This window comes from Cervus elaphus, chromosome 26, assembly GCF_910594005.1.
Source record: "Cervus elaphus chromosome 26, mCerEla1.1, whole genome shotgun sequence".
Classification (NCBI taxonomy): domain Eukaryota; kingdom Metazoa; phylum Chordata; class Mammalia; order Artiodactyla; family Cervidae; genus Cervus; species Cervus elaphus.
This window is the reverse complement of record NC_057840.1, coordinates 29494175-29513631: the sequence shown is the minus strand read 5'-3', so window position 1 is coordinate 29513631 and position 19457 is coordinate 29494175. Positions and strand designations below refer to the sequence as shown.

The 19457-nt window shown below is 38.0% G+C and overlaps 1 protein-coding gene across 4 annotated transcripts in view; it reads left to right on the top strand.

Moving 5' to 3' along the window:
- The window catches only part of SHPRH (SNF2 histone linker PHD RING helicase), an 83757-nt gene extending 74061 nt beyond the window's left edge, over positions 1-9696 (top strand). For all 4 annotated transcript variants that reach the window (XM_043888159.1, XM_043888160.1, XM_043888162.1 and 1 more), the window contains 5 exons: positions 981-1073; positions 1745-1831; positions 2603-2781; positions 6018-6098; positions 7466-9696. In XM_043888159.1, coding sequence (XP_043744094.1) covers positions 981-1073; positions 1745-1831; positions 2603-2781; positions 6018-6098; positions 7466-7562 — 537 coding nt within the window. In that variant the 3' untranslated portion in view covers positions 7563-9696. The remainder of the gene's footprint in view (positions 1-980; positions 1074-1744; positions 1832-2602; positions 2782-6017; positions 6099-7465) is intronic.
- The last annotated feature ends 9761 nt before the right edge of the window (positions 9697-19457 follow it).

The following is a 19457-nucleotide window of genomic DNA, read 5'->3' as shown; positions in this document are numbered from 1 at the left end:
TCTCTTTTTACCTTTAAGTATCTCAGTGTAAAAGTAGTAAGGGGGTGTGATGTGAGGGTAAGAGTAGTATGGAAATATTTTTACTTTTTGGTTACACTTGTAGGGTGATCTGATGTCTCTGAAAGGTTACCAGGTGTCTACTCTTTGGAGTATTGGGCTAAACACTTTGTACACATTTTCTCCTTCAACCATCACAGCAGCCTTTGGAAATAGATAAAATTAACATCCCTGCTTGACAAAGTGAGGCTTAGAAAGGTTAGAATCTTTATAACTAAGGAGCTGCAGAACTGGCAGTTGAATTTCAGTTTATCTCACTCAAAATCTCATGCCCTTAAGCTCCATGTCATACAGTCTCCCACAGCATTCTAGGAGGAAAACTTTTTCAATGAAGGCTTCAAAAACACTTGCTTTATTTCTTCATTTTCTTATTCCTTTATCTTAGAAACGGTTATGCAGGGTACAGAAAGCAGTTTTTAAGTGTTTATCTAGCTTTGTATAAATCTGCCTCTGTCCAAGTGGACATCATTTGTACCTCTGTCATTGTCCTTTGTAATGCCCTTAAAGGATTTTTTGTGGGTTAGGTTCTTTTACTATTTGCTTACGTTAGAGTTTTGATTCATTATATTCTGAACAGTTTCAGTGCCATACTATCTAAAGTGACGAGTGTTTTTTAATATATATTCTTCTTGTCTAAAATAACAAAGTTTTGTAATTGCAAAATGTAGCCACTTAACTAAAAAAGCTTATCTTAGGGTCTTGGGAATTTCTGGAGTGCTTTTTTATATTTGATTTTCTTGGGGTATAAATCTGTAACTTCTGCAGTTTGAGGCTAAAGAAAATTTCCAGCAAATATGAAATGAAAAAGAATAAACACATATGTACCTATCATACAGTTTTGATAGTGTTTTACATTGACTTTCTGTTCCATTGTTAACTGGATTTTTTTTTATAATAATGGGTTTTCTTCTTTGTGTTCAAAGGGCAGCCATTCTACGAAAGTGGAAGCTGTGGTCAGAACTCTGATGAGAATCCAGCTTAGAGACCCAGGGGCTAAGGCGCTTGTTTTCTCAACGGTACAGTCAACATCCTCAGTGTTAACTCGGACTGGCTTTCTGTTTCTAATCAGTTTATATCTGAGAACTAACTGTTAATGTTTGCCGTGATATAATTGAGATTTAGAATTACTGATTGACTTTTTCTTGTTAATTTTTTTTTTCTATATCCATTGAATAGAATTATTTTTAGAGAAATTTGATGATGCTTCACAAAGCAATTCCCAGAGCTGTATTTTATGTTTTTATATTAATTTTACTTAGGGGTTTTCTTATATTACTATTTTAAAATTGAAATCTATAAACTTGAAAGTCATTTCACAAATGTACTTGGTTAAGGAAAAGAAAATTAACCTATTGAATAAAAGGTATTGAGTAGAACTTCTAGTTTTCATTTTTGAAAGATAAATAGCCACATCTATTTATATATTGCATAATTTATTTTCTATTATTTATGTTTATCTTAATTCATTTATTAAAGGTGCTCATTTTTTTACCCTATCTTTAACCAGCATTTGATTTAAAATATCTTTCAGGATAGAAAATAATATTAATGGTATTATACTTGAAGTTTTTGTTTTTGTTTACTTAATTCTGAGGTATAAAGCTTATTTTGATTTAGTCCCTTTTCAAATCCTTTTTACATGAAAGCTATGTGTAAATATTTGGTTTTCTGTTTTCTGTGTTCTTAGTGGCAAGATGTATTAGACATTATTTCAAAAGCTCTCACTGACAACAACATGGAATTTGCACAGATCAGTCGTGTTAAGACATTTCAGGTATGTCAAGAAGATTTTACTCGTGTTTTTTGGAGTAAATTCAGTTACAAACTGAAACTGCTCTTAACTAGCTTACTTGCATTTATTTTCGTGTGTCATATAAACCACAAAAACAGTTTGAGTTCTTGATTGACTATAAGATTAACATTTAAAGGCAAAGTAAACAAACTGCATTTGCTTTCCATCTATTCAGTTATACCCATAGCAAACCATATTTAAAGATCTTATGACTGAGGTCCGTTTCTTTAACATAGGAAATGATGGCCTATAGTATACCTTTTGAATGGACAGAGGCCTCGTGCCCCTAAAATTAAGTTCTAAAAACACTGCATTAGGCAGAACTGCGTATGGTCAAATTGTGCTTACCTCACACTCAGCACAATGACAGATACACACCTAAAAAGAGAAAAACACCAAAAAAAGACCAAGTGAAAATTTAGCAGATTCATGTCTCTTATACTCACTCTAGCCCTTTCTCTCACTCCTTCTTTCCTCTAAGCTCATATAGTTTCATTTGCATACATCACATACATGTATCTTGTGATTCTTCTATGTATTATAAAGAACACAAGAGGTTGTGTGACACTTTTTTTTCTTAAAGTCAAGCCACATGATTTTGTTTGCTAAAATTTGTCATCTTACATTTAATTTTCTTAATTATTGCCTTTCACAATGACCTGGATCTCGTTAAGCATTTTAGCATGAGCTATAGTATCCTGCTTTTATTGTTAACTATCTAGCTAAAATTTAAATGTACCTTTCTTTTTTTAGGAGAACCTGTCAGCATTTAAGTATGATCCCCAAATCAATATTTTGCTGCTGCCCCTGCACACAGGTTCTAATGGATTAACTATCATTGAAGCAACGCATGTTCTCTTGGTGGAGCCCATATTGAACCCTGCCCATGAGCTTCAGGCCATCGGAAGGGTGCACCGGATTGGACAAACAAAGTAAGGACTGAAGTTAACCTCAGTCACATTTGCTCCTGCTTCTAAGATACAGATCAGCATTTAAACTCTTCATTTATGTTCATCTTAACCTATTCATTTTTAGTGACTTACTTATATATTAAATTTTCAATTCTTAGTATATGACCACAAAATATTTTGAGATTTCCAATGACTCTCCTCCAAACAGCAAATCCCCAAATGCTCTCATATTTTTGTCTTTCCTTCTTCAGAAGCTACCCTGGTCACTTCATCAAGATAGTTTCTTAAAATACCTAAGACAACTATTAAGCTGAAGGCATCTGTCATAACTTTGAGAAGAACTGATTTTTGATTGGCTGAAGTAGCCAGTATTTAAAAGAAGCCATATCTCATGCATAACTGTAAACAAAAAGCTCTTTTATAAATGCTTCCCCTTAGGAAAGTACAACCTTCCCGATCCAATATAAGAGATAATTAGTTAAAGTAAACCTAATAGTAAATATTATGTAGTATGTACTACTTTTATTCAAATATCAGAATGGATAATTATCCTTTATACAGCCTCTCAGATATTAGATGCTTTCAATTTGTTCTAATGCATCCATACTCAGTTCAGATCAGTCCTTTAGTCATGTCCAACTCTTTGTGGCCGCATGGACTGCAGCATGCCAGGCTTCCCTGTCCATCACCAACTCCCAGAGCTTGCTCAAACTCATGTCCATCAAGTTGGTGATGCCATCCAACTATCTCATCCTCTGTCATCCCCTTCTCCTCCTGCCTTCAATCTTTCCCAACATCAGGGTCTTTTCCAGTGAGTCAGTTCTTCACATCAGGTGGCCAAAGTATTGGAGCTTCAGCATCAGTCCTTCCAATGAATATTCAGGACTGATTTCCTTTAGGATAGACTGGTTGGATCTCCTTGCTGTCCAAGGGACTCTTAAGTGTCTTCTCCAGCACCACAGTTTAAAAGTACCAATTCAGCACTCAGCTTTCTTAATGGTTCAACTCTCACATCCACACATGACTACTGGAAAAGCCATACCTTTGACTAGATGGACCTTTGTTGGCAAAGTAATGTCTCTGCTTTTTAATATGCTTTCTATGTTGGTCATAGCTTTTCTTCCAAGGAGCAAACATCTTTTAATTTCATGGCTGCAGTCACCATCTGCAGTGATTTTGGAGCCCAAGAAAATAAAATCTGTCACTGTTTCCATTGTTTCCCCATCTATTTGAAGTGAGGGAACCGGATGCCATGATCTTCATTTTTTGAATGTTGAATTTTAAGCCAGCTTTCACTTTCATCAAGAGGCTCTTTAGTTCCTCTTTAACTTTCTGCCATAAGGGTAGTGGCACCCATACTAATCACTAGTTAAAAAAATATTGATTGAACACTTGCTGTATGTCAGGTATTATTCTAGACACTGGAGGCTTCCCTGGTAGGCTCCTGCAATACAGGAGATGTGGGTTCAATCCCTGGGCCCAAAAGATCCTGTGGAGGAGGAAATGGCAACCCACTCCAGTATTCTTCCCTGGGAAATCCAATGGACAGAAGAGCCTGGCAGACTACAGTCTGTGGAGTCACAAGAGTTCACCGTGATTCAGTGACTAAACAATGGTGACAAATATACTATACCCTGAAGATTCAAATTGAATAAGATATAATCTTGTTTCCCCAAGGAGATCACTATGTAATATAGGAAACAGATGATTTAACATATTACAGTAGAATGTGCAAAAATAGAAATACTGTGGTAACAAAGAAGAGCGTGATTTCTTGTGCCCTAGAGAGTCAGGAGAGGCTTCATTAGATTGAGTCCTGAAGGAATAGTTACTCCAGAGTTGAGCTAGAGAAGAGTGCTCACACAGCAGAGAGTTGCTTGTGCAGAAACACAGAGGAGAAAACCAACATGATGTTTCTCAGGACCTTCAGGAGTTTGAAGTTGCTGGAGTATAAAGTAAGTGGAGAAGACTGGCAGGTCTTGTATGCCACACTCAGAAATGTGGCCTGCTCTGTAAGCAGTGGCCGAGAGAGCAAATGATGACTTTAATTTTAAGCAGGAAAGAGACATTTATCAAGCAAAATATGACAAAGTAATATAATTGTAATAAATGCAAGACTGTTCTAAAGTACTACTAAGTATCATTTAAAATGTAGTTATGTCTTACTGGGTCTTTTGTTTCTTTGGTTTGGATTTTTGTGGGGGACAGGGATGGTTTTGTTTGGTTTGGGGCCATACCACACTGCATGTGGTTATCTTAGTACCCTGACCAGGAGCAAACCCACAGCCCCAGAAATGGAATTGCAGACCACCAGAGAGGTCCCTGTTTGTTTTCACCTTGTCTTATATTTTTAAACACTGGCTTCTTATCTTACTGTTTTCTAAAGTATACAGTGGGCTTATCTCAGATGTAAGACCACAAGTCTATAAAGGCCGCTCAACACTGCTTAACAATCCTACTTTCCTTCCCTAGTATATAGATTTTTCTCTCTGTTCCTCCTCCTTGTTGAGGGAGAAAAGGGAAAACAGCTACAGTCAGAGTAGAAGTAACTCATCTTTCCATCACCAGCTTGAGCTGTCTGCCTCCAACAGTACCCACAGAGTCCATTCAGTAAATTTTTGTTGAGCTCCTTCTGTGTGCCAAGCACTGTTCTGAGTACTTGAGATGCTGTCAGCGAGCTTAAATACTAGTTGTAGGGGGTTGGTAGAGACAGATGGTAAACAATAAACATAACGAGTAAATACATATACTATGTTAGGGGCAGGGTAAGGAGGATTAAGCCACCCTGCAGGTGGCTGGGCAGGAAGGGAAGCCAGCCTCCCTCCGCCTCACCAGATGCTTCGTCCCTGCTAGCCTCCTTCTGCCCCTCAGACTTCCGAAGCTTGTGCTCGGACTTGGCATTGATTTACTGCTGCCTCTGGCAGACTGCTCCTCGCTCTCCTCCTCTGCTTATAGCCACCTATTCTCAACAGTCCTGTTTCAGGTCATGTGTCAGCCTCCTCATGACCTTGTCTATACCTGAAAATGTCTTACGTGATGTTTTTACTACGGCTGCCCTCAGTAGATACTGTAGATATTGGTTCATTGAGATTAGTTTCTTGTATTCACTGTTGACCAAACCCCCTCACCCCAGCACCTGCTTAGTGCCTGCCACAGCAGATACTGACTGATAAATATAGCATGTAATATGTGAAGTTTATTTCTTCTAAACTGTTCTACGGGTGTTTTTAAATTTATCATTGTTATGTACCTTCTAGACCAACTATTGTACACAGATTCTTAATAAAAGCGACAATAGAAGAAAGAATGCAAGCAATGCTGAAAACTGCTGAAAGGAGGTAAGTAACAGTTTACTTCAAGTGGATGACAGAAGTTTTCCTGTTCTTATAAGGTTGTGTAAGCATGTAGAACTTCTTCACCTAGATGATCACTTAGTCAACCAAAAGATGTAAGATAAAATACTTTTTATAGAGCAAGGTATGACATTTTACCTATCCAAAACTTCCCAGCTAACACTCCAGGCATTCTATACTTGACTTAATTTATTAATAGGGATTACAAGTTTGAGCAAACTCTGGGCGATAGTGAAGGACAGGGAAGCCTGGAGTGCTGCAGTCCATGGGGGTCCCAAAGAGTTGGACATGACTTAGAGACTGAACAACAACAGCAAATACATAAAAAAATATTTAAATGGTTCTACTGTTAAAGAAACTTTATTTCAGAGCTATTATACTTTCAATCACCCATATATATTTTGCCAGCAGAGGGCTTTGGGAGAACTATCCTACATTTCCTTGCCATGCTGGATTACTTTTTAAATGAAATCTATCTTTACGCCCAACCTAAAAGCCTTAATCTGAAATCTGTAACATGAAACTTAGAGCACACTTGTTGGTCATATGCAAGTGAAAAGGTGTGAACTTAAAACTAGGCTGGTAATTATATTATTATTCTTAACAGGCAGAGCAGAAGCAGGGAGACTAAAAGCAGCCTTAATTTTAAAAACTTAAGTTTGGAATCATAAAACTTGGTAACATTTACTTCCGAATATATTTTCTTTCAAGTCATTTTGAAACATAAACTGATGCCTAACTGAATTGTGGTGAGACAGGTGTGATTGGAAGATACACTCAGAAGAGATGATTGCCTTGGAAGGGACGGTTTCTGCAGAGGTGTTAGTGCTTGGCACAGTAGAGCAGCCATTGGGAACCAGAGCTCCTCTCACGGGTGTCTGTGGGCAAGAGAGAGGCTGCCACAGAAGCTGTTTGCCTCAAACACGAATATAACAGAATTCAGTGGTTATATTTAAGCTGCCTCAATAAAAGCAGCAGCTTGAATGTTTCTTGAAATAAGTTAACTTTGGATACTAAGAAGGTAAGTTGTAAGGTGAAAGCCTTAGTAGTAGTTGGCAAGGAGTTTTGTTTATTAAGTCTACAGAGGAAAACATTTTATGTCAAAGTTTGAAAATGCTATATAGAAATCTTTCCTAATTTTAACAAGTTGTAATAATGATCCCATCATCTTCTAGGAGTTTCTTACAACTCAGTTATAAAAACTTAGGAACATACTCTTATATTAAGAATATAATATTAATATATTTTTATGTCTTACATTATTATGAGACCAGAACAGTATATAAAGACATACATAATAATTTATTTCTTGGGGTTTCTTTCTGATCCTGCTCACTTGGAAAATCGTGCAGTCACACAAACCCTTCCGCAAAGCATTCCGAGGCCTCCGTCTTGACCGTGGCTGACCTGGCAGACCTATTTACCAAAGACACCGAAGACCTTGAATGAAGTACATGTGATTCAGTCCAGACTTTAGTGTATTTTAAATTTTTCATAGTTTATAGAATAAAGTTATAAGTAAAACAATCCAGTAGATGTCAGTAAACACTGTTCTTAGTTGAATGAATTTATCGCTTTTTTGGTTGTACAGTCCAGTAGTTTTCGAGTCCTTTTCAATATACTATTTCCATAATAGCTATAAAGATCTTTAATTTTACACTCCTAATAAAATGTTTGGGCTTCCTGGGTGGCACAGTGGTGAAGAGTCCACCTGCCAATGCAGGAAACATGGGTTTGATCCCTGGGTCAGGAAGATCACCTGGAGGAGGAAATGGCAACCCACTCTAGTATTCTTGCCTGGAGAATCCCAGGGACAAAGAAGCCTGGCTGGCTATAATCCACGGTGGTCACAAAAGAGTTTGACACCACTGAGCGATTGCACACACGCACACACAAAAAATACTTATTTTTATTCCAAAGAATATCTCTATCTGAGGGAATTAAGAGAGGTATTGTGTACTTTTCTTTTGATAAGATCAGTCTTAAAAAGAAGTTAGAATAAGAGAGTAACTCAGCTATTCTAGTTTTATATGACTCGCTATACTCAACCAACATAGATCTCATTTTTGGAAGAGCCTTCAGTATCTTTAGCACAGGATTCACCAGTATATTATTAGTAATATTTTTAAAAGATGGTGAATTATATTAGCTCCCAGTTCTTTGAGTAGTTATAGACTGTAACTCCATAAATAGTAACTTCAGAGTAATGCAGCTCCAACAGTAAGTTAATATTAGACAATTATTTCTTTTCTCTGTATCTTGCTACTATAAATCAAAACACTGAACACTTTAAGTATTTCTATTATATGTTAAATATTATCAGTATAAGCAGTTAACGTAGCTTTATTAAGTGTATTAATGTTTAATTAAAATTGTCTATTTTCTCTACTTTTAATTTGTGTTACTAAATGTTTACGTTTTAAGATTGATCTATAAATATTGCAGTGTCTATAATTTCAGTTCTTATGATTATAGCAATATGGCAGGGTTTTGTTTTGTTTTTTTTTACCATTATTACATACTAATGTCTTGGATTCTTTTTCTTTCCCATGTTCTTGTGTAACTAGACTTTTTAACCACTAATATCTAAATTTATGATAGTGTTTGTTATTTCATTCCACTAGTACTTCCCTCAAGACCTAGCATTTGATCTTTGTAACAAGAGAATGTCACATTCATAGAAGCAAATAATTGCAAGTGATAATAACCCAGTGTTTCTTCTTCTGTGAAGAATTAATGGACTTTGAAATTGTTAAATAAGGAGTAGCTTGTTGTATCCTAGCCATTTGATGTAATACAAATGTTCTTGATTTATTTTCTTTGAGCCTTCAGAGTTTCAAATGACCCTCAGGACTCATTAACTCCTACTTAGTTGTCCAGAAAACTAACAAATATATCCTGGATCACATTTGTCCAAGAGGCTTTGGTGCTTAGTTAAGGTGCATTTTCTTATTCTGGTTTATAGAGTGACATAATCCAACTGAAGAAAACACACACACATTTTTGGTGCTTATTCTTCAGTTGAAGGAAGATATGCATTGATTCTTTTATATGAAATTAGACAAAACTATTATTTTTGTAGCTCTTTATGTGTTATAAAGAGCTTTCCTATACATTTATGTGTTTAATTTGCCCATCAGTCCTGTGAAGTTGATGAAATTTATAACATTCCTGTTTTAAAAGTGGAGAACTGAGATTCAGAAATACTGAGAAATATGCCTATGACACATAGCAAGTAAACAGCGGAGCCCAGGTCCCTTGGCTCCAAATCTCATGTTCTTTCTCTAAATCATACCTTGCTGCAATTCAGAAGGCCCTTGGTTCTAATTTAATGATGAACACGTTTCAGTATTTCTTTCTGTTTCCTAGTATTCCTTTTTGCGCTACAGTTTTAGGGAAAGTAATTTGATAATGCTTCAATTTTGTATAAAGAGAAATATAAAAATATAAATAGTTAAATATACCTATCTGTATTAGAGAAAAACTGCTCTTATTTATTTCTGTACAATGTCATCAATTAAATAAATATTTTAGTGTAAATTGAAATTCGGGCATTTATTAAATTTCTGATCCATAGAACATACTGCATGGTTTTCATTTTTTGTTTGTTTTGGTCTTTCAACAAAAGGTGTCAGAATTGTTTAAACCACAGAACCCTATATTTTATAGACATTTATTCTTTCTAGTTGTGATAGTTCAGGCGCTCAGTCGTGTCTGACTCTTTGCGACCCCATGGCCTGCAGCACGCCAGGCCTCCCTGTCCATCACCAGCTCCCGGAGTTTACTCAGACTCATGTCCATTGAGTCGGTGATGCCATCCAACCATCTCATCCTCTGTCGTCCCCTTCTCCTCCCGCCTTCAATCTTTCCCAGCATCGGAGTCTTTTCACATGAGTCAGTTCTTCGCATCAGGTAGCCAAAGTATTGGAGTTTCAGCTTCAGCATCAGTTCTTCCAATGAATATTCAGGACTGATTTCCTTTAGGATGGACTGGTTGGATCTCCTTGCAGTCCAACGGACTCTCAAGAGTCTTCTCCAACACCACAGTTCAACAGCATCAATTCTTCAGCACTCAGCTTTCTTCATAGTCCAACTCTTACATCCATATGTGACTACTAGAAATACCATAGCTTTGACTAGACAGACCTTTGTTGGCAAAGTAATGTCTCTGCTTTTTAATAAGCTATCTAGATTGGTCATAGCTTTTCTTTCAAGGAGCAAGCATCTTTTAATTTCATGGCAGCAGTCACCATCTGCAGTGATTTTGGAGCCCAAAAAAAGAAGTCTCACTGTTTCCTCATCTATTTGCCATAAGGAAATAGATGCCATGATCTAGATAGATAGGAAATAGATCCCATGATTCATGGGACTGAATGCCATGATCTTAGTTTTCTGAATGTTGAGCTTTAAGCTAACTTTTTCACTCTCCTCTTTCACTTTCATCAAGAGGCTCTTTAGTTCTTCACTTTCTGCTATAAGGGTGGTGTCATCTGCATATCTGAGGTTATTGATAGTTCTCCCAGCAATCTTGATTCCAGCTTGTGCTTCATCCAGTCCAGCATTTCTCATAGTTGTGACTGTTCTCCCAAATAATTGTTCAAAATAAATTCCAATCTAGTCTCCACATCTTGGCTGCAAACAAAGGGCTTTTTTTTTTCCCTCCTGTCTTTTTACATTTTCTGAAATATCACTGTACTTAAAAATAGTTAATCTTAAATGAGTACTTTATTAATGAACCACAGAGGGAAAATAATAATGTAATTCAAGTCCTTAGTGAGCTGAAGTGTGTTTGGAACTGGGACTGTATCTCTCTCTTTTTTTTTTTTTTCCATTTTTTATTTAATTATTTTTGCTTGTGCTGGATCTTTGTTGCTACGTGGGCTTTTTCTCTAGTTGCAGTGAGCTGGGGGCTACTCTTTGGTTGCGGTGCACGGGCTAATTGCAGTGGCTTCTCTTATTGTGGAGCATGGGCTCTAGGGCATACCGGCTTCAGTGGCTGCGGCACATGGGCTCACTCTCTGCTCTAGAGCAGAGGCTCCGTAGTTGTGGCACATGGGCTTAGTTGCGTCACAGCATGTGGGATCTTCCCAGGTCAGGGATCAAACCCCAGTCTCCTGCATTGGCAGGCGGATTCTTTACCCAATGAGCCACCAGGAAAGCCCTGCATCTCTCTCAAATGAATCCAAGTAAGCTTACTAGGACTGAAAAGACTTATTTATATATACTGTGAAATACACACACCTAATTCCTTTGTCTCTTGCTTCAAACTCAGGTAGCTGTACTGTATTTATTGCAGCTTCAGCTTTTCTCTTTGTGATCTCAGAATGGCCCGTGTTTTAGAGATAGCTTGTTAGGGATTGGTCCCTTTTATACTGTATTAATAACAAACTTAAAACTCTTGACATGATAATTCAACAAACAACCACAAATTCTTTACAAATAGTTATCAAACTTGACAGTATTTGTCAAAATATTTAGGATTTGAATTTAACAATGCAAGATTAATCATCAACCCAAGTTACCCTGTTAAGTAGACAAAGAAACAAATGATGTCTTTTAAATCTTGTGCTCTCCTTTGCAAGTTCTCCCAATATTTAGTTGTGCTTGAGTTTTTTTATGTTTATTAAACTATAGGATAATCTTTGAGAAATGCAAAAATCACCTATGCTAAAAGAGCTCAGGCCTTGTTAAGCTGAATAAAAAGTATCTTTCAATTTTTCTAGAAATTAAACAAAATCCCACAATTATATGCTATTTCTTAATTTCTTACTGGCATAGCAATATAAAAATGACATGCTACTAAAATGAAACAGTGCAAGCAATATGTTTTAAACCTGTCTACTCTGGTAAAGAAAATCTAAACTTCCATAATGCTTCTTCAAAGTGGGATCAGTCAGCTCTACATTTTATATAATGTACAAGAATTTCTGTGTACCTTCATTGCGTTGTGAATTTCACATAAATGCTATCACACATAAGACTTGAATGTGAACCACTTGTGAGCCTTCCTTTAAAGGAAGGAGTAATGGATAAACCGCAAAGGGAACTCAGTTCTCATAGTGGGTATGTGGTGTTGCCTCTGAGTTAACAGACTACCACATACAGAAAATAGCAGGAGAACTTGGCCGGGACCAAAGTTGACATCCGCAACTTTCCTTTGCCTTCAGTCAGCCTTTCAGAGCCCTGCATACTTTGTCTTTGAAGGTCCTGTACCATCCCTTGAACCTTATTTCATTATTTAATACCAGTGACTCTCAAGACCGATTTTGTTTATTAAAACTGTGTTATATTGGAACCAAATCCTTCGTACTACAGCTTATGCTTTTTCCTTGCAAAATAGAAATAAAATTTAAGCTCCATTACCTGTGTAACAATTCTTTGTATGGATGACTAAATTATTCAGTAAATTTTTCTTTCTGCCATTCAGATATTCCATCACTTCAGCCTTTTCTTCAAGAGTTTAATCTCCAAACCCCTGTGGTATCTTTGTCTCCTAGTAAACCTGCTCTTAAGTTCCAAGCCCTCAATAGAGCCTATTCAAAAAACAATTTTGAGCAAGGACCTATTTTCAGCATGTGGGATCTTTTCACATGTGTGATTTGTATGCCTCGCGGTTCTGATGACTGATCCTTCTGGTACCTTGGGGAGCAGACATTTGTGCCCAGATTTCCTTAGAAAGAGGAAGAGGTTCCCCAGATGAGCTTCAGAGGGGAAGTCCCCCTGTGTACAGTCTGCAGGTCCCAGGAGAGTTTTGTAGCAGCCCAAACCGGCTTCCCAGGCGGCTCAGGTGGTAAAGAATCCACCTGCCAATGCAGAAGCCATAGGCCTGGGTTAGGAAGATCCCCTGGAGGAGGAACCCACTCCAGTATTCTTCCCAGCATAATCCCATGAACAGAGAAGCCTGGTGGCCTACAGTCTGTGGAGTCGCAGAGTCAGACATGACTGAGCAGGCAAGCAAAGCAAAGCAAAGCAAACTGGCAAGCACAACCCATGTAAACAAAAGCTCTTCAGAGTCCGCAATAATTCTGATGCACCTAAAGATCCTGAGACCAAAAAATTTGAAAACTATAATAGCCTATTTTTAAATTAACTTCAGTGTCTCCTCAGCAGGAGCAAGGCAGGGAATGGGCAAATTTTTCTGGCCACGTTGTAAGTTGCTGTATGCACAGTTTTGTTGATCATGGGCAAAGGCCTATTGTAGGAGGAAGTCTGTTCACACAGCGGTAGCTGTGTTTGCAAGTCTGGTAGACTATAAAACAAAGAGTTCCATTTAATTTTACACCTTATACTTTGTTAAAAAAAAAAAATGAAATGGTTGAGGTTGCATGTAGCAGCTTATAAAAGCTGTGTCCACATGAATGTAAACAAGTGATATTCTGTGACTGCCCCAGGAACACAGAAATTATTGTCACCTGTGATGGTCAGATTTACGAGTCATTTTGTCCAGGCTGTAGTCTCAACTGATCAGATACTGTGTGGCTATGAAATGTTTTTGTAGATACGACTAGTGTCCATAATCGGCTGGCTTTAAAGGAGATTATTCTAGATGAGCTGGGCAGGCTTGATTAATCAGTTGAGAGTCTTTCCAAGCAGACATGAGACTTCCCAGGAGAAATTCCACCCGTGGACAGCAACTTCAACTCATGCCTTAGAGTTCCAGCCTGTCCTTCCTGATGGCCTGCCCTCTGGACTGCAGACTTGCCTAGCCAGCCTCCACAATCACATCAGCCAATGCCTTGCAATAAATCCTTGAATATGTATCTCTAACAGGTTTTGTTTCTCTGGTTGAACTCTTGATCCAGGCTATCCTTGGAGAAACAAATGGGTGATACGGTTTATGCTACCACTTTTAAATAGCATTGTAATGTTTCTTTAAAAATATACTCAAAACTGTTTAACTGTGACTTAAACATCTAAACAATAAAGATTGCACCCCAAAGAAAGGATAGTTCATGAATATCATTGGCTCAGTAAGTGGACTCCCATGTACACATTCCAGGGATCGGCATGGAGGTCCATTAAGATGTGGAAAGAAGATATTGGAACTCATTCAGAGTGGAGGGTTATTTACAAAAAACAAGCTTCCTCTTATTTAATATGCAGACCAACACCTTTATTCCCATCCATTTATATGGCAGTCACATGTCGCCTATTTAAGTGAACATGAGGGCTACTCATACTATCAGGTAAATAGTTGTGGTGAAGAATTTCATCCTTATAAGATACCAGCAGGGAGGAGCTGGTTTACTAAAATCAGAGAACAGGCCTGAAGCATCCATTACGACATTGATTCTCCATGGAGAAAGGAAATTTTGAACACAACATGAGTTCTCAAAAGGAGTTAGTGAAATAATTTCTGAAAGTTTTTAAGTACAAGTGAACTTTAAGGCTCTTTTAAATCTGGTAGTTAAATCACCATGGCATTTTCCATTTTAGATTTTCTTTCTGCCAAAATATTCAGTGCTAAGTTCCAGAATCTCTTTAGCCAAATGAATAATAAATACTAAAAAAGGGAGGCTGCTATTTCCTTTTCTAAAAAGTGAGTAAACATAGAATGCATCTATTTCTTTCTAAAACATCAAGTATCTCAATGAATTCAGTAGAAAAGGCATTAAATGTTTGTTGTTGGGTGTGCAATAAACTTTTGCTATTGTTTTTTTATTTGCTCAGCCATGTCCAACTCTTTGCAGCCCCATGGACTGCAGCACCACAGGCCTCCCTGTCCATCCCTGTCTCCCAGAGTTTGCTCACACTCATGTCCATTGAGTCGATGATGCCATCCAACCATCTCATCCTCTGTTGCCCTCTTCTCCTCCTGCCCTCAACCTTTCCCAGCGTCAGGGTCTTTTCCAATGGTACAGTTAATAGTTGCTGAATTTAATTGGTTGGAATAACTGACAAACACTGTTGACCCTAGAGAAGAGTTGAGTGGGTTACTAAAATTGGCAGACATCCTGTCTGATAAAGAGAACGAGCTAATGAACGTTAAAATCATTTAACACTTTTCCTCTAGCTGTGCTATTCCTGTGTGTTTCACATTAAATAGTAAGATGTACTGTTTGATTCTATTCTGATTGTGATATCAGAAACTGTTACACTGTTACATAAGATTTATTGAAAATTGCCTAAAGCTGTTTGTTTCTTTTGGACTCCTATGAGTCCAGCTGCCAAGAAAAGTGGTGCCTCTGCCCTGAAATTACAAGTCAACTACTTTGACAGTCAGTGGATCCCAGACATGAAGGAGCAGTGAAACCTGCTCAGAAGACCACTGTTCAGTATTATATGCTATAGTGTTTTCTCTCATGCTAAAGGCAAACTGGACCTTTAAAAAACACTGATATTCAGTAATAAGACAATCCAATTTTTAAATGGGCAAAGGAATTTTTAATAGACATGTTTTATTTCAAAATGAAGATACCAAAAGCTTAATAAATCTAAAAGTTCTAAAAAATTACTTTAAAAAATACTATGTATATTTCATATTGGCACAATATTATATCACTAATGGGGCTTCCCAGCTGACACTAGGGGTAAAGAACCCACCTGTGAACACAGGCAAATGTAAGAGACACGAACCACGGCCATCGTACTGTACATACCCATAACTAACAGTTTGTACAACTTGACCTGTGTCTCCCCTCTGAGAAAGACAAGTGGCCATAAGCACATGGAAAGATGATGAACAGCATTAGTCATGAGGAAGATACAAAAGCCATCAAAACCCTAATGAAGAGGTTGCGGGAGGGGAGAGGAATGAATAACAGAGCCCAGAGGACCTCCGAGTGGTGAAACAATTCCACAGGACAACTACAACAGTGGATCCGTGTTATTTTCCATTGTCTACAACACCAAGAGGGAAACCTAATATAAACCATGGACCCTGGGTGATAAAGATGTGACAAAGTAGGTTTCATCAGTTGTAATAAATTACAAGTGCACCACTCTGACATGTGATATTGATAGTGGGAGAGTTGAGGTGGGGTAGACATGGATGCGAGTTTTCTGGGAACACTACTTTCTGCTCAATTTTGCTATGAACCTAAAAGGGCTCAAAAAAATAAATAAATCCTAGGGGGGAAGAAAAGACACACACAAATAAATAAACCTTGTAGGGGAAAAAAAAGAAACACATAATGAAGTACCATTTCACACCCACTGGGATGACTATAATCAACACAGACAATGACAAGTTTGGACAAGGAAACGGAAAGTTGGAACTTGCAGACACTGCTGGTGGGAATGTAAAACGGCACAGTCTCTTTGGAAAACCATTTGTCCATCTCTTAAAAAGTTAAACATAGTACTTTCAGCTCTGCCACTCCTATGTGTTTGCTAAAAAGAAAACATATATTCATACGAAGACCTGCTTGTGGATAATTTGGCAGTTCTGCACATTGTTAAACATAGAGTTACCACATGACCCAGCAATTCCACTCCTAAGCATATTAGTCACCTAGGGCTTCCATAACAAAACACCACAGACTGGGTGCCTTAAAACACATAAATTTATTTCTCACCGTTCTGGAGGCTAGAAGTTGAAGATCAAGGTGCCTTCCCATGGTCTCTCCTCTCTGTGCATACGTGTGTGCATACGTGTGTGCATACGTGTGCATACATGTCATTCAGTCATGGCCGCCTCTTTGCAACGCCAAGGACTGTAGCCCACCAGGCTTCTCTGTCCATGGGATTCTCCAGCCAAGAATACTGGAGTGGGTTGTTATTAGCCTCTCCAGGGGTTCTTCCCCACCCAGGGATTGAACCCGCGTCTCCCACAGCTCCTGAATTGATAGGCAGATTCTTTACCACTGAGCCAACTGGGAAACTCACTCATATACCCTTGGTGTCTCTCTTTTTACAAGGACACAAGTCATATTGAATCAGGGTCCCACCCTAAACCTCATTCATGTCATCGAATGACAAATGGATAAACAAAATATTGTAAATATACGACGGAATAGTATTTAGACAAAAGGAAAAAGTCCCTGATACATACTATTAAAGGATGAATCTTGAAAACATTCTGAGTGAAAGAAACCAGTAGTAAAATACCATGTGCTTCTATTTATATGAAATGTCTAGAATAGTGCAAATATAGAATTAAAAAATTCGTTACTGGTTGCCTAGGTCTGAGGGAGCTGGGGTATGTGGAGTGATTGCTAATAATTATGAGGTTTCTTTATGGGAGAATGAAGATTCTAAGTTTTAAACTTAGATTCTAGCAATAATTGCGCAATTCTGTGAGTGTACTTTAAAAATTGAATAGTACACTTTAGTCGGACACGACTGAGCGACTGAACTGAATTGAACTGAACACTTTAAATGGCTGGGTTTTATGGTGTGTGAATTTTACCTCAATAAAAATATTTTAAAACATTTTTTAACACAGCACAAGATTTTTTAAAAAGTCATTTGGCATGCAAAACCTTTGGCAGAGTGTATTCTAGATTAAAATGAGACAGATGGTCTTCAAAATATCAGGCACACATTGTCAAGAATATTGTACGAGGGGCCTGTGAATCTCATTGATATCTGGCAGCCACAGTTAAAATCGTGTGTGTGTGTGTGTGTGTGTGTGTGTGTGTGTGTGTGTAGCATCTCGAGTTGTTAGCTGTAACTGACACTCAAGTGAAGAGATAGCCTTGGGACTGGAATGGCTAACGAAGTTCTTAGAAGTGAAATAAAGGTGACTATTATCTTTCAAAATCTCTTTAACCCTCGTGATATTCTTCTGTCTTTGTTTTAGTCCCTAAGTCATGTCCTGCTGTTTTTGTAACTCCATGGACTATAGTCCGCCAGGCCGCTCTGTCCATGGGATTTCCCAGGCAAGATTACTGGAGTGGGTTGCCATTTCCTTCTGCAGGGGAATCCTCCCAACCCAAGAATCAAACCCACGTCTCTTCTCCTGCATTGCAGGCAGATTCTTTACCACTGAGCCACCTGGGAAGCCCCATGATTTTCTTGGTAAAGCCCTAATCTGGTACACTTGCCAGTTTCTAATGAAAAATCAAATGGTCTTTCAACTCAGCTGATGACTGTAAACCATGTAACCTCAAAGTAGTGTGTTCTTCCCATCCGAGAAATGCAACATAGTGCCAATCTTCCTTTGGCACTCAAATATTGAGCTGAACAATAGAAATGTAAGGCTCAGCTAAAGGACTGCAATTGTGTTGTGAGCTATGGAATGAGCTGTGAGCAACGGCCTAAGCCAGGGATTCTCCACCTCAGCATTACTGACATTTCAGACTGAATGATTCTCTCCTGGGCAGACTGTCCTGTGCACCATAAGCGGTTTAGCCGTATCCCTAGTCTCTCCTCACTAGATGCTATTAGCCCACCCCACCCCCAAAATGATGACAACCAAAAATGTTTCCAGACATAACCAAGTATCTCCTGGGGGTGCAAAATTTAGAAGCACTGGCAAGTCAAGAAAGACTTAATCATTTCCCATGGTAATAACACAGACCACATATTAAAAGGAAAATTCCATATATTGGACTTTTACTTCACTAGTATAAGCTCAGTTGGTTTGAAATATTCAGAATATTGTGTATGTAAGTGACCATATTCTTTGCCAAGTTTATTTGGAAGATTGTCATAGTTTGCTCTAAAAATCTGAATCTGATGCTGAAATGCCAGCATGGAGCCACAGGGAAAAGAAATTATATTTGTATTATAGTAAAAGACTGCCCTTGGACACCTTTGAACACTTATAAATGGAAACATTTCAAAGCAATTGACATTTAATTGTATAATCTACTTTGCTGTGTAGTAAAAGATTTGCTGTCCACTGACAGAGAATTTGAAAATACACTCGATGTCTTTATCATTATAGGCACCAACTCGGCATGGCAGAAATCACCTGCATTGTCCTTCTAGCCTGTCAATAAATCATCTAAGAAAGAAGGATATAGTCATGTAAGTTCTGATACATTGTACTTCAAGAGATTTAAATGTGAATTTACTGCATTCTGAAACTATAGTGTGGATGACATCTGCCCACACATTTAAATATATCATATCAATGTAATATCACTTTGTGATGTTAGTTTTCCCACTAAAAAGTCTTCACCTACCTCAAGAGGACTGTAAGTATATCTGATGTCTCTAGGGTTAAATGGTTAACCCTAGGGTTAATCATTTAAAAAGCTAGGGTTAAATGATTCCTTTCTTTCCTTCCTCCTTTTCTTCTCCCTTCCTTCCCTCCTTCCATTCTTCCTGCTTTCCTTCCTTCCTCCCTCTCTTCTTCCTTTTATGAGCATCACTGAAACACTAAAGCTAACATCCTCACCCACTCTTGCAATTATTCTACAGAAAACCATGGACAAGCTAGCCTCTCTTATAAGT